General features: G+C 41.2%; 1 protein-coding gene and 1 long non-coding RNA gene across 4 annotated transcripts in view; both read right to left on the reverse strand.

Annotated features, from left to right (window-relative positions):
• Positions 1-14,246, reverse strand: part of gabbr1b (gamma-aminobutyric acid (GABA) B receptor, 1b) — a 126,180-nt gene that overhangs the window by 45,447 nt on the left and 66,487 nt on the right. For all 3 annotated transcript variants that reach the window (XM_034891695.1, XM_034891696.1, XM_034891697.1), the window contains one exon: positions 4,187-4,347. In XM_034891695.1, the coding sequence (XP_034747586.1) occupies positions 4,187-4,347 (161 nt within the window). The remainder of the gene's footprint in view (positions 1-4,186; positions 4,348-14,246) is intronic.
• Positions 9,681-13,300, reverse strand: LOC117956603. The gene is made up of 3 exons (XR_004659320.1): positions 13,201-13,300; positions 12,281-12,284; positions 9,681-9,696 (listed from the first exon to the last, which is right to left on the reverse strand). It is a non-coding gene; the product is annotated as an uncharacterized LOC117956603 (long non-coding RNA).

Genomic DNA, 14,246 nt, shown 5'->3' on the forward strand with positions numbered 1-14,246 from the left:
TCATTCCACTCTGAACCTTTGGGACCTGCCTTCAATTTTCAGCGCTGCTTGCCCTGAACAGACATTTAATCATCTTTTCGTCAGATCTCTGGGGAAAGCTTGAGAAATGTTCACTCACTTCTCTGTTCACTCACTGATGACGCAGTTTTCTTCTGTTGTTTTTAGCCTCTTGGGTGTTGCAGCGTGTGGCGCTCGACTGTGATCAGCGGGAGATCCATCAGAGCATGCTCAATGATATGTGCAGCTGGCCTGGCACCACGCTGGAGTGGTTTAGAGGTCTGTGATCGATGGGTGCTCCGGCCAGCACTTCTTACATTTGGCTAGCTGCACTTAATATGGCTTTCTCACACAGACGAGCTGAAATCATCCAGCCATCTGCTCCTATTTGTGCAATGATACTAGGTGCATGATCTTGCCTTTTTCTTGGGGCCAAATCTGTATTTGTTTGAACTGCAGTAGTCTTGGTAACTGTTGTCATGCCGACTCCCGGCTATTGAAGTAGGGATTCATTGCAGAGCAGCTCGAACCAATCATAGTGATGCTTTTAAAAAACACCAGCCTTGTCTCAGTGCATTTAACTGTTGGTATTATGCTCACATTTGTATATATATAAACCTGCGCAATAATCTTTATCATCTGTACAGGATCAGCAGAGGTGTTTTTCTTCTAGTTGGGAGTCTAGGGTTCCTGTTCTGGGATTATGGTTAAGCCAGTGGTAAAAAAAAAAGTAGCTATAATCTACCCTGATGTGGATCCTATCTGTGATAAATGTCAATGGGCCCCTACCTCCTTGTCCGTTCATTATCAGTGACTTCACAAAGAACGGAAGGGGTCGTTTCTCCACATCTTTTGTTAACATTAGCTACCTGATTGAGTGTCCAGGTATAAGGCAGCTACCGTTAACAGTTTAAACTTATTTTAGAGGATTTAATGTCACTGTTTTATCATTAATGTAATCCCAGGGTCCTCAGACAGTCTGCAACATAACCCCGCAGATTCTAAACCAAAGCGGGTCAAAAGTGTTTCGAAATCTCTCCGAAATGTCTCTGAAACGCCAGAACAGGAGGAATGAGATGTGTAAAAGTAGCTTTATTATATTCCTTTTTAAACCAAAACACAGCAACGTAAATGCAGCCTAAGTCTGCCTAAAACTAAACATGGTTAGTCTATGTTAGTAATGTCAAATACTTGAAAAAAATCAAGTTATTCTCTGAGTAATTCTAATCTTTATCCTTCTACTGATTAGCTGATAGTATAATAAGTGTTGTTTGGAGTACTTAACTAGTTGGGTCACAGGTGTGTGTGTGTGTGTGTGTGTGTGTGTGTGTGTGTGTGTGTGTGTGTGTGTGTGTGTGAAACGTGTTTTGTTGCCACTGGTCTAAACAGCTGTATTAATTCAAACTGAAGAAAGACGGCTGAAAACATAAGTGACCAGTGACTGAACTGTTTTGAGATTATTTTTTTTGTATTCTTAATATGGGAACTTTTTTTTTGCAAAAGCCTAAAACCGATGGCGTGAGATGCAGGACAAAGTCTTGTAATTTGAAGGTGTGCAAAAACGACACTAGACACTTTGTGGATTAGAAAAATTGTTGCCAGTGAACGTAATCCAGGCAGCAGTTAATCCATGATGTATTTGGAAAAGGGAAGTAATAGTATTTAATGTGATAGTATTAGTGGTAATGCATAGTACTTTTTTAAATGTACTGTACCAGTTCTGGTTCTAAGAAACAACAATTTACCAGACTTTTAATTCCATGCAGCAGAAAAGCCTGTTGTTTATAACTGGCATGCAGAAGATATTTGACTTTTGCTTTTCAGAGACAATTAAGGCTACCTAGTGTCCCGTGACTGGTGAAACAATCCCTGTATAAATCTATGCAAGCTGGCCAGATTAGGTAGTGTATCTGTAGTTTGAATGAGACGTAATGGGACAATTCCGTTTCCAAACTGCAGTGGGACCCCCGTAACATAATGTCAGCGACAATGGGGTCCAAATAAGTCAGATACGGTTCCCTAACTTTATAAAATTGGTCTAATTTGAAATGTATCACACATATCGGGTATTCCAGAGATACTAAATCCAACAAGACTTTATGCCGGCGCGCAACAGATGGCTGTTTATCACTAATCCACTGCAATAATGTATCCTTACTAGCTGCATATGTAAGAATACAGAAGAGTCTCTGGTTATTCAACACTACATATCTAGCAAGGAGACCATAAATAAGAGACATTGGGTCTATCTGTAATTTTAGCCCGAGTATCTTTTCAAATTCTGTCAAGGCATTAGACCAGTATATTGGAAGTTTATGGCATGACCAAAGGCAACAGGTTAGAGTACCACTCTCTGTTTGACATTTAAGACACATTGGTGACAAAGTGACAAAATTATGTCTGCGGTTGAGGGATGAATGCATTCTAACATTTTAAAAATGTATTGATTTGGCTTGATTACAAAACGAAATTTTGCATAGATCCATGTTTCTTCCCTCTCATTGTCATTGATTGTAACCCACTTTTCTCTAAGCTCTCGCAAAGCCACAGTTGAGTATTTAATGTCTTATCCGTAGATAACAAAAGAAGTTCTGTCTGGGGATATTCTATTTCTCAACCACTTGGTTAAAAGACAATGTATTGTCAGAAGTCAGGTCTTTTAACACATGAATGCCACAATTGCGCCGCTCTTTGAAGCCAGCATCAAGTAGTCCTTTAATCCTTATTTCACTCTTTGCTCATCCATTGTCCTGACCTGGACATCTTTATGTCTCTACTCTTCTATTTTACTTTGTGTTTCTAATTGGGTTTCCTTGACCACATTGTCTCCTGGTCTATATTCTTGCACAGATCACATTTTAAATGATTATGATGCGTTGCTTTTATTACGTTTGGAGTTCTGGATGAGAGCAAGACAACGAAAACAGACGAGCAAGAAAGTTTCTAGAGTGAGCAGACAGGAAGCCATTATGAGAGAGTGTGTGTGCAAGCTGTACACAGTCGCTGCTGTTTCTAAACACACACACACACACACACACACACACACACACACACACAGAGGCTGCCATACAGTAGAAAGCATATCTCTCTGGGGCTGCGACCTATTCTGCTGATCTTAAACAAACACAAACACACACACACACACACACACAACCATACAGTAGCAGTAGCACATCTCTCTGGGGCTGTGACCTATTTTATGACCTGAATGCTGCATTTTAAAACACTCAACACACAGAGGACTCGATGATATCCCAATGATGGCCAAACAGATGTGGAGAAATGTAATCACAGCGTTGAGATATGATGGTATGAAATATGATCGCCACAGTGAAACAGTCTGCTGTGTGGACTCCAAACTTTCACCTCACAAATGACACCCTCACAAATAATGTCACTTTTTTAACTTTTTCTGTCCCTTTTGTTGTAACCAATTGTTTTATTGAGTGTTAACAAATTACTATTTTTCTATAGAAGACGTTTTTGATGCTAGATGGTATAACAGTGGTTACAAAAATAACATGAATGTCATTTACTTCTAGTAATTATGTATTATTGTTTGAAATGGTAAGAAGTGCTTGTGGCTCCCACACTTTTTAATTAGCCTTCAAGTCTGTAGTTCTAGATGATTGTAAGCTATAAGTGAGGGGTTTAAATCATCACGTCTGAAGCTGTGTTAGTGACTTCTTAAAGAGTTTTTCCGTTATCAAACCGGTAAAAGGGAGTTTTTATAAACTGGCAACCCAAAAGTTTTTTTTTTTTTAATGAATGGATTGTAACTGATCTTTTCGAGCACCTTACTGAATGATTTATTAACCACTAAGAAAGCCGTTACATTAATTTATTTTACAAAGGGTGCCTGCATTGATAATAGTATTCTGTTTCTCCTTTTGAAACTCCTAATTTTGTACGACCCAAACCACAATGACTTTTTTTTCGGTCCAGACAGACATGCATTTAATGGGTTAGAAAACACTTCAGTGGTGCTTATATTGCATGAATGTTGCATATCATCTTCTTTTGTGTTGTTCATTTAAATTTCTGCCACAGCATGTGCAGTCTCATGTGACTAATCTAACCAACTACTCATTCTGATCAACATGCATTACAATGTAGTCAAAATGAAAAAAATGAGTCTATACAGTGAGGGAAATAGATTGTGTAGTACCATAGTCTGTTAGTTACTCACCATACTGTCATAGTGTATCAGCTCCAGCTGGTACTCCGGCAATATGTCGGCCCTCTTATTGACCAGGTCCAGAGCCATCTGTGCAGCGGGGAGGCAGGCTTGTCCTCCGGGCCAGCCTCCACTCATGGGGAACAGCGCTCCGATGTAGAGCTTTTTCTTGCCTAGAGTTGGGCAGGAGCAGGAGAGGAGGACAGTGAGGGTCATGGTCAGAGAGCAGAGACGAGCCATTGCTGCTGGATGCTGAAGGCTCAGGCAGCTTATTCCTCCAGTACTGTCCAACTGGGAGTCTGCAGGCTTTACTGTGCTTGGGTCAAGACCGATGGATTCCCATGAGCGGCACAGGTGGGTTTTCCTCAGAGATGGGACCCTCGTTGGAATACTTATTCACATGAGGAGCACAATTTTTAATTTGAGTTGCAAAAATAGCATCTAACAGCCGGCAAACAAATGTAATTGTAAAACAATACCATCCATCTTCTGTGAACTCTTCAGCACGGTGGGAACTATTATTGTCTACTCTAGCATGCCATACCCAAACGGTCCTCTCCAACTATTGTATTGGCTGGAGTTGCTGTTTTCTAACTGAACTTGACTATGAAGCCGAGGTTGGTGATGAAGCCAAGCTGGTGGCGCTCTCCGCGGTGCTGAAACTCAAGTGGCGGAGGCTCCGTGGTGTTCCGCCTGAGCCTGTTCCGCAGAGACAAGAAATGGCTGTGACCCTGCGTCCTCCTTCTGAACACGCTGAGCGTGTGAGGAAACACACGAAGAGACCCGATCCTCTGGTCTTACCTGCCCGTCCTCATCTATCTGCCTACATACACACGGCTCTCCTGTCCAACATTAGTACTGCTGGATGGGAAAGCTATAAACACACAATAAATGTCTGTATTCAATAATCCAATGGCGTGTGATGGGAGAGCGCTCGGTTTGGAAGCAAGGTCGATCTCAAGATGAAAAGTGGTCGCAGCGCTGCAGGAATGCAGCGAGCTTTCCGGAGGAGAGGAGAGAGAGAGAGAGAGACGATGGGAAGGAGAGGTCTGCAGCTCGCAGTCTGAGTTACACTGAGGCTGACTGCAGCAGCAGCGGGAGAGAGAGGTGGGGAGACAGAGAGAGGGAGAGGGGGAGAGAGAGAGAAGGGAGAGAGAGACAGAGAGAGGGAGATAGACAGAGCCAGAGGGGGGGAGAGAGAGGGAGATAGACAGAGAGAGAGTGAGAGGGGGGAGAGAGAAGGGAGAGAGAGACAGAGAGAGAGAGGGGGAGAGAGAAGCAAGATAGAAGCGAGAGAGAGAGAGAGGAGGAGGGATGTTTCACAAACCACTTAGAATTTGCAATCCCTTAACACAGCCCCGCTCATTTATCTCTCCTCCTCCCGCTCCCCACCCTCTCTCCCCCTCTCCCCCTCTCTCCATCTCTCATCCACAAATGTTAATTCACCACCAAAAGCAGAGTTTCGACACAAGCTTTTTTAGTGGACTCTCCCTCGCTGACCCAGAGAAAACCCTGATTAGTCATTAATTATACAGTATGCAGGGTACAATACAGTATACAAGTTATACACATACAAGTCATAAAGCAGCCTAAAGCTAGCACTTTAAGTACTTGTGTTTTTCATGGTGGCCCTGTAACTCGTTTAGAGAAACTATGTATAAAAGCTGTGATTCAGTGACTTCACCGAATTATCTGCATATAAAAATAGAAATAACTTTTTCCTATTCACCGTGTTCACACCTTTTTTTTAGTAGGTACACAATATGATTAAAATACAAACTTGAGTTTTATACAGAACACATCAACAAACTACTATTTCAAAGGTTCAAGAGTGAACATGCCACAAAAAGAGGAAAAATGATCTGAAAAGTATCTGTGCTTTAATCAGCAGTTAAAATATATTATACTAAACCGTGTCTAGCATATTTATTTCTAACGTATGTGATTATTCCATTAGTAAAATATGTATGTGTGTTTTTCCAAAAAGCTGGGGCATTGTAATTCTGATATGATATTATACAGTTTCTAGATAAGAGCTAAGGTTATGATTCCAATCTGTCATGGCTCAAAACTGTGCCTTTTTAATTTTCATCTATTCAGTTCCTTCGTTGTTGTCTTCTTCATACGTCAAAACAATCTTTTGATTCAGCAAACCACATGTAAGAGATCTTAATGAATAATGTCTGCCTCTCCCTCACATTCTTCTACATTTACATGTTTCTTTGTCTATTCTGAGAATGCTTAATGCATTCCAGTGTGTGTATGAGTGTGAGTGTGAGCGTGAGTGTGAGTGTGTGTGTGTGAGTGCTGCATGTATCGTAAATAATGTACCAGCACAGTAAAGGGCTGACACTGATCTCTCTCTCTTTATTCTGATATATTTTTGTCCTTTCTTCTCATTTCCAGCCGCTAAAGAGCCTCTGCTGTTCTGCTGGTGCAGTGTGATGTCTGTCTGTCTGTGTCTGTTTGTGTCTGTCTGCGTCTGTCTGTATGTCTCTGTCCTAGTTCCCTCTGCAGGCACAGCTCTGTACCTGACTGGCTCTCATTTTCTTGGCTAGGTTGATATGTATCTCTCTCTTTCTCCTCCTATCTGTTTGGCCATCTCTGTGGGATTACCCATGCTGCTAGAGAAAAGAGACATATTTCTCTGTCTCCCATGTCCCTCAGCTCCAGCTCCTTTCTACCAACAATCTGTGCTGTCATTTACTGTGCCTTCAGAGTTGTTAAACCAGGACATGAATCTGGGAAGACGACATGGTGCTATTATGCCTCCGGATCGGTTTGGAGATTTTTCCCTCAATACATTTGAATAACACAGAGCTGGTAAGTGATTCTGGCTTCATAAATAATTGTGTAATGTTGAAAAATGGATCACTCGTGATGATGTGTATAGAGAGCTGCTGGTGTTCTATGGATTCAATAAGGAGCTTAAAAGGATAGTTTCCTCATCTACTTCTGTTCTACTTTCTTATGAGGTAAAGGTCATCTATGTGCTCTAAATCGTACAAGGCATGAGTTTATAAAGACTATATGTTCATAGGGTTAAATTAAACCGCTACAGGGCTGCTGGGCATACATTAGTTGGGGGCTACTTTCTAGTCCCCACACACCTAACCTCACCCCGTTTGACCCTGAGTACCTGAAACTACTAGGCATGTATTCGCTGGACTATTACTCAGCCCCGGCTTACTGGATGTCAGGATTGAGTCCTCAGAAATGTCAGATCAGACTATTACTCATCACTAAGAGAAGACAATAAGAAAAACCTGAGGTTTCTTTTCTTTTCAGTACTGTCAGAAATCTAGGAGATATTTTTGTTTAGGATATATCATTTAACGCCCACTTCAAACAAACTTCAAGAACAGCCTTTTTTCGCCTTGATAACATTGCCAAAATTAGGAACATCCGGTCTCAAAACGATGCAGAAAAATAGTCCATACATTTGTTACTTTCAGGTTGGACTACTGTAATTCTTTACTATCAGGATGCTCAAATCCTGGTCCCTTAAGACCAGTTGATCCAGAATGCTGCAGCGCGTGTTCTGATAAGAACTATATATATATATATATTTATATTTCTCCTGTATTAGCTTCTCTGCATTGGCTTCCTGTAAAATCCAGAATTGAATTTAAAATCCTTCTCCTGACCTACAAAGCTCTAAATGGTCAAGCACCAGCACATCTTGAAGAGCTCATAGTACCTGTTCATAGCGCAGTGCTCTAGGGGGACAACTAGAGCACTATGCTCCCAGAATGCCGAGTTACTTGTGGTTCCTAGAGTCTCTAAAAGTAGAATGGGAGCCAGAGCCTTCAACTATCATGCTCCTCTCCTGTGGAACCAGCTCCCGGTCTGGGTTCGGCAGACAGACACCATCACCCCATATTAGAGTAAACTTAAAACTCTCTTCTTTGATAAAGATTATTGTTAGGTAATGAGGAGTTGCAGCATTCGCCTAGACCGGCACACCGAGCTGAGCTGACACACTGAGCTTCTCTCCCCTCTCTCTTTCCATCTGTATGCATCCATGTCCCAGAAACGCTTGTTACTGACCTACCTAGCTCTGGGGAGCTTATTCCCCGGAGTTATTCCCCCATTAAGTTTTGGGACGTCAACATTGGCTGGCCTGGGAGGGTCCATAATGCCCGTTTATTCACAAACCCCTTCCTTTACGACGAGGGCAGAATGGAACACTGATGCCAAGGTGGCAAGAAACAATGTTAGGTGGTGGATATACCCCTTACGATACTAGGCGATTGCCACATATTCATTGCTACCATGGGTAATGAAGGCATATCCGGAAGGCAAAGAGATAACACTAGAACAAACCGCTTAAGTTAAACCAGAATGACCATGGAGAGAACTTTTGGATGCTTGAAAGGAAGATGGAGGTGCCTATTAAAAAGATTCAACGTTCATGTCACTTTAATCCGTGACATTATCTATGCCTGCTGTATCCTGCTCAATTTCTGTGAAAGCCACAATGAAGAATACATGGGCAATGAAGACAATCATGATGCAAGACTGAGACCAGACCCTGAAGACCCTGTCACTGGTGTTGGGGCAAATATGAGAGAAAGATTACTATGATTACAAGTTCAATAATTGTTGATTGTGTTGTTTGTGTTACTAATTACATGTTAATGTTGTTGATTAAAAGGGGTTGACACACCGTTCAAACATGTTATAGAAAAACTATAACATGTATGGACACTGGTCAAAATATTTGGTAATTTTGTAAGAAAAAAAACAACAAAGACATGTATCTAAAGAATAAACTCTTTTTTTCAAAACATTAGTACCAAACATGTCAGATAATACCATATTTAGCTCTTTATTTTCTAAACTTTAGCACCAAACATGAAATCTGACAGAAATGAACAATGAGATTGTGGCTCATATATTTTCTTCATAACTGTTATTATTTTTCAACAGACTTAAAATATGACTTAATATCAAATACAACACAAAACAATTGGTGCTGGGTAATAATACAATTACAACTAAAAGAAATTGCTGGTTGTTGTTGCTTGGTTCACCACTTTCATTTGGATACAGGGTGTACGGGCCAGATCAAAGGGCTTTGTATAGGTTGGGTCTAGGTGCGGAGACCGCTGTACAGCCCAGTCACTGGGAGCTGGGGGAGGTGAATGAGGTTGACTGAGGCTGCATTGTGTGGAGCCTGGCTTTGGTGATTTCCTTGCATTACGCATTACATTCATAAATACTGGTTTTGTGGCTACCTGCTGCTCCATCGGCATCCTGAAGCACGTCTACTCTGTCTCCTGCATCTTTAGCCTCCACCCTCAATCTCCTGCCTACTGTCTTCTGCTTGTACATCTCCATTCCAGTATCTCTGACCCTCCGCTTTCTCCTACTGCGAGGTGTTGTTTAGCCTGGCCCATTTCCCTCTATATTGGTGATAACAGGGTTTTCTGATGCAAAATGAATTAGAACATATTTAGAATTTAGAACAGAATTAGATATTTATGCATAAGATTGATAGCTGATACAGACTATTGCCACTAATCTACAATATAATAAGAGCTATCATTAAGATTAATAGCTCAGCTCATTCGTTGTTTTGAACGTTTTTCATTGTAGCCTACCTATATTTTAAAAAGTGTTTAGTGTTGTCTATGCTAGTGTTTAGGCTAGTCAATTTAGTTGAAATATTGACGGGTAAAAAATATGTCAATAGTCACAACTACTACTCACCACTTTCCAAAGTGTTTTCAGTCCCACTGCAGTTTCTTTTGAGGATGGGGAAGACTCCACCACCTTGATTGGTGAGTTTGTAGGACGAGTGCCATGAATAGTATCCATCTCGTCGTAGAAACCAAAAGTGTCCTTTGCAATTGCTGACGCATCACGTTTTCTGATGGAAACCTTTATGTACTGTTGCCGCAGTTTCTTTACCTTTATCTTCAATTTTATTTATAGTATCAAATCATAACAATGGTTATCTCGAGACACTTTACAGATAGAGTGGGTCTAGACCACACTCCATAATTTACAAAGAACCAACAGTTCTAGTAATTCCCTCTCTCCACGTATTTCCATGACGAATTGTTTCCGTTTTTTTTTCTTCTTCTTCTATGGTACGTAGATGCCTAACTTTCTGTAATTGGGCCGAAAGTCCGAACCACCCAAAAAGTGTTTACATACAGCAAAAGAACCGAACCTTGGTTCAGTTTGGTCCGGGCTGGGCCCACCTCTTTTGATCGGACCAGAATTTGGTCTTTTGATCCGGACCGTGGTCCAGGGCACCTTTCTCACCTGCAATTTTGGGTCGGACCAAACTGAAAAGTCCAAAAGGCCAGACCAAATGAGGTCGGTGTGAAAACGCCCTTAGTTAAGTTTAGAAACAGGTTGTGGTTTGGGTAAAAATTAGACAGTATGTTACTGATGCAGAATGTGACGTAGCGCCGTTTGTTCTCTCTGATTCCTTTTCTTTTCAAACAGGACATGATCCCCAGTCTCCTGGGTAAAAGTCCTGCGTTTGTTTTACCCATCCACCTCCCCGACCTACCCCATTACCAGGACATTTGGCGCTCTTATACTTCCTCACCTTACTTCTGGCTTTGCTCCAGTCCGAACTACTACAGCCTCCATAAAAAATCTCTATGAGAAAATGCAGGAGCCACCTTAATGCCTTCTCCTTTTTTAACCGAATTTGTAATTAATAAAATTGCTAATTAATAACAAAGTCCTTGTCCCACATGCATGCTGCAGGCTGGGGCGCCCAGAGCAGTGGCTCACTATCCAGCCATGTTGATATATTAATCACTATGTTCAGTCTAGGGGTGTATTTGGCAGTAGAGTGTTTTTACCTCCTGATTAGCTGAGTGAGATATCAAGTCTTCTCTACATAACTGTAAAACTAAGAAATAGTAATCACTTGCATCTTTCCGCTCCGTAAATGAATTCTTTTGAACAATGTCATAGTAAAAAAAAAAAAAACTGACAGGCCCAATTGTGTTAAGTAGAACACAGATCAAACAGAGAGCTGCTGGGAGGATTCATCTTCTTTCCCTCTCTCCCTTATTGCTTTCTTTGTTTTATCTCTTCTTATTTCCCCCTTCTGTCCTCTCTAACCAAGTTTTACATTTCTATATTTGGCCGAGCACAAAAGCCCTGCAGGGTAGCTTCCAAACAATATCATATGTGACATGTTACTATTTCAGTTTCTTTTCAGCTACGTTCTAGTCTATGTATTGTAACATGCACACTGTGTGTGCATGGCAACACTCAGGACAGCACACATCCAGCTCAAATCTATGAAAAACAAGCTACATGTGTGTCAAGACCAGGTTCAAAGAAGACCAATTCTAGACTAAGGCCAGAGCAAAAGTCCATGGCAGCATAGCCGTATTTCCAAACTCCCAACAACAGCCTGTCCTCATGAACCATACATTAAAAAAACTATGTATTGTTAAGCACTATAATTCATAAGTATTCACTGGTTTATTCACACTGTATGCCCCACGTTGACTGTGGCTGCTGTATAAGAACATGGCTGGCAGCATAGGAGGAAGCCGGGGTGGTTGGGCGTGTGAGTGGGCGTTAAAACACCTGACTTTCAAGCCAGAGAGCAGGATTCACTTCCTGGGGAAATGTGTGTCCCTTGGTAGTGTTTTAATCCAAACCACAATCTTTTTGCTAAACCTAACTAATCGTGTTGGTTTAACTTAACCTTTCATCACCGCAAAAATGACCGGCAGCTGGCGGTGCCCCTTTACCGGCTCACAGTCACCTATTCTCGGGTAACTAAACCACCAAGAACTGCTGAAACTATACGGAGCAATGTAGCCAGCTGTAGCCATAACTGCTGTTGATGCAGCCGAGCTGTGACGGAGGTCGTAGGTCCATAGGTCGAGGTGTAGCCGGCGTCACAAATCTCTATAACCCTTACCGGCATCATGTGACCAACCGGCGGTCTCCTAGATTCGTACAATATCTTGCGTTTTGGTGTTTTGTACGATATCATACAAACCCATTCATGATAATGCATTGAACAATACCAGTATCTCTCTTTGCACTGAGTATGTCCTCTGTCACCTTAAAGGGTTAAAACTGCCAAAACATTTAAATAAAGAAATGAAAAACCATGCTAACATCTAGTGAATAAATTGATTAAAGTTAAAGTCATAATTATTCCAAAAATCTCAAAGCCATAAAGCTATGTGGTGTAGACATGAAAAAGGTTCCAGATTACATTACATACAGTTTGAAATATAAATATAAATATATTGGCAAAGTTTGAAATTTATGCTGACATCATGGAAAAAATGGGATAATTGTGTCCATGTACATGACTCTATAGATTAAATTTCGGGAACTGCCGTGAGACTGGGTCGGTTTAAAAAGGTATTGTAGGATTTGCCAATTTGAATAAAGAGAATACTTCTACACCTACAACTATCAGGAAAACAATTTATCTTCACTCCTACGCTCATTAATCATTCAATGAAACATTCATTTCTACCCCAATTTAACAGATTCATTTGACTTGGGTTAATGCGGTGGAATTACATGCAAACCAGGCTGTCTCTCTTTTTTTTTTTTTTTCATGCACAGATGAACAATCTATCTCTACTGTCTATCAAAACTGAGTCCCGTCAGGGTTGGCTGCATGGAACCACATTGGCATGCAGCTTTCAGCAGAGCCCCAGAGACAAACGTCAGCCGTGGTGATAACAGTACAAAAACAACCCAAAAGCTGTTGAGAGAACAGTACTCAAAGCTAGAGCAAAGTTCTACAGCACACTCGTCAGCAGAGATGCTCACAAGTCTCGGAGCTTGAGTCTAAATCGTTTACGTCTGAATAGTTGTTGGGCTCCAGTCTAAGATAAGTCTCAAGTTTCTAATGAGTGTTGTATCACCTGCTGCGTTCCATCCAGGCTGCTCAGAATACTGCACAGCTATAGCTAAGGCATTTAAAGCGTGTAATATGTTATTATCTAATTTATCTTTTATCATACAGTTTCAGCTTTGATTAGTTGTTTGGTATATTATCAGTGTACAACATGCGACCAAAAACACCAAGAATGCTTTACTTTCAAGTTAATAGCTGTATTTTGTCTTTTAACATGAACATACAGTACAGTACATCCCGAATTCTGAGATACTCAGGTTATCAGGAAAGTATGGCTAAAGTTAATATCTAATCTATTTTTCACTTACAGAGCACAATCATGTAATGTGCACTGCATCTACAACTGACAGCCTATAAACTACTGTAAGTCAAGACAGCCCCCAGACTCTCTAACCCAGTAAAAAGTTAACTAAGATCAACTTTAGCGTTATATGATCAACAATAAACTTGTAACCGGTTTGCAGCCGACGGTAATAACACCATGATGGCAGACAGCGGGATGTAAATAATTACGTAACGTAAATTCCACAGAAAAATTCACAGAAAACCATACAGACAAGGAACATCGTGACTGGTGTGTGGAATAAGGTTGGCAAAACAAAGCTGTGAGCTGTAGTGTACGTTCACCACTTAAACAGAGGCAGAACATTATTCTTTCACATCGCTGTGCAATGCGAGAAAATCTCAGAGCTGAACCGGGCAGACACATCAGTTTTCATTAGAGTCACCCTCACCCCTTATTCTATATTTTGCTATGTGGAAAAGGAAAAATGTAAGTGTACAGCGTCAGACTTGTACATATGGTTTGAGATGATATTGAGCCCAGAGCTGCTGACTTTATTGTTGGCCTCTTCCTTCCAGAGAAGGACCTGCTGCATGACAACAATGCCAATGATAGTCATTAAAGTAAACTACTTTCGTTACCCGGGGTGATGAATTAAGGTGACGCCTCAATCATCGGATTGCGTAGGCTTCACAAAGCAACTTCCTAAAGACAGGAAGTGTTTTTTTACTCCCTGATGGATGCCTGTTAATGACAATAATGAAAGTGGATGGGCTTGGAACAGCTGGGGGTTCTAAACAGAGGCAGTTAGAAAATGGTGTGTGTGAAGGGAAGCGAAGGCTTCTTTAAGTGCTTGCTTGTGCGATGGTCTTGATAGGACTCCAGGAGCTGCAGGCTGCATCTGATATTCATGA

Source organism: Etheostoma cragini, chromosome 14, assembly GCF_013103735.1.
Source record: "Etheostoma cragini isolate CJK2018 chromosome 14, CSU_Ecrag_1.0, whole genome shotgun sequence".
NCBI lineage: Eukaryota > Metazoa > Chordata > Actinopteri > Perciformes > Percidae > Etheostoma > Etheostoma cragini.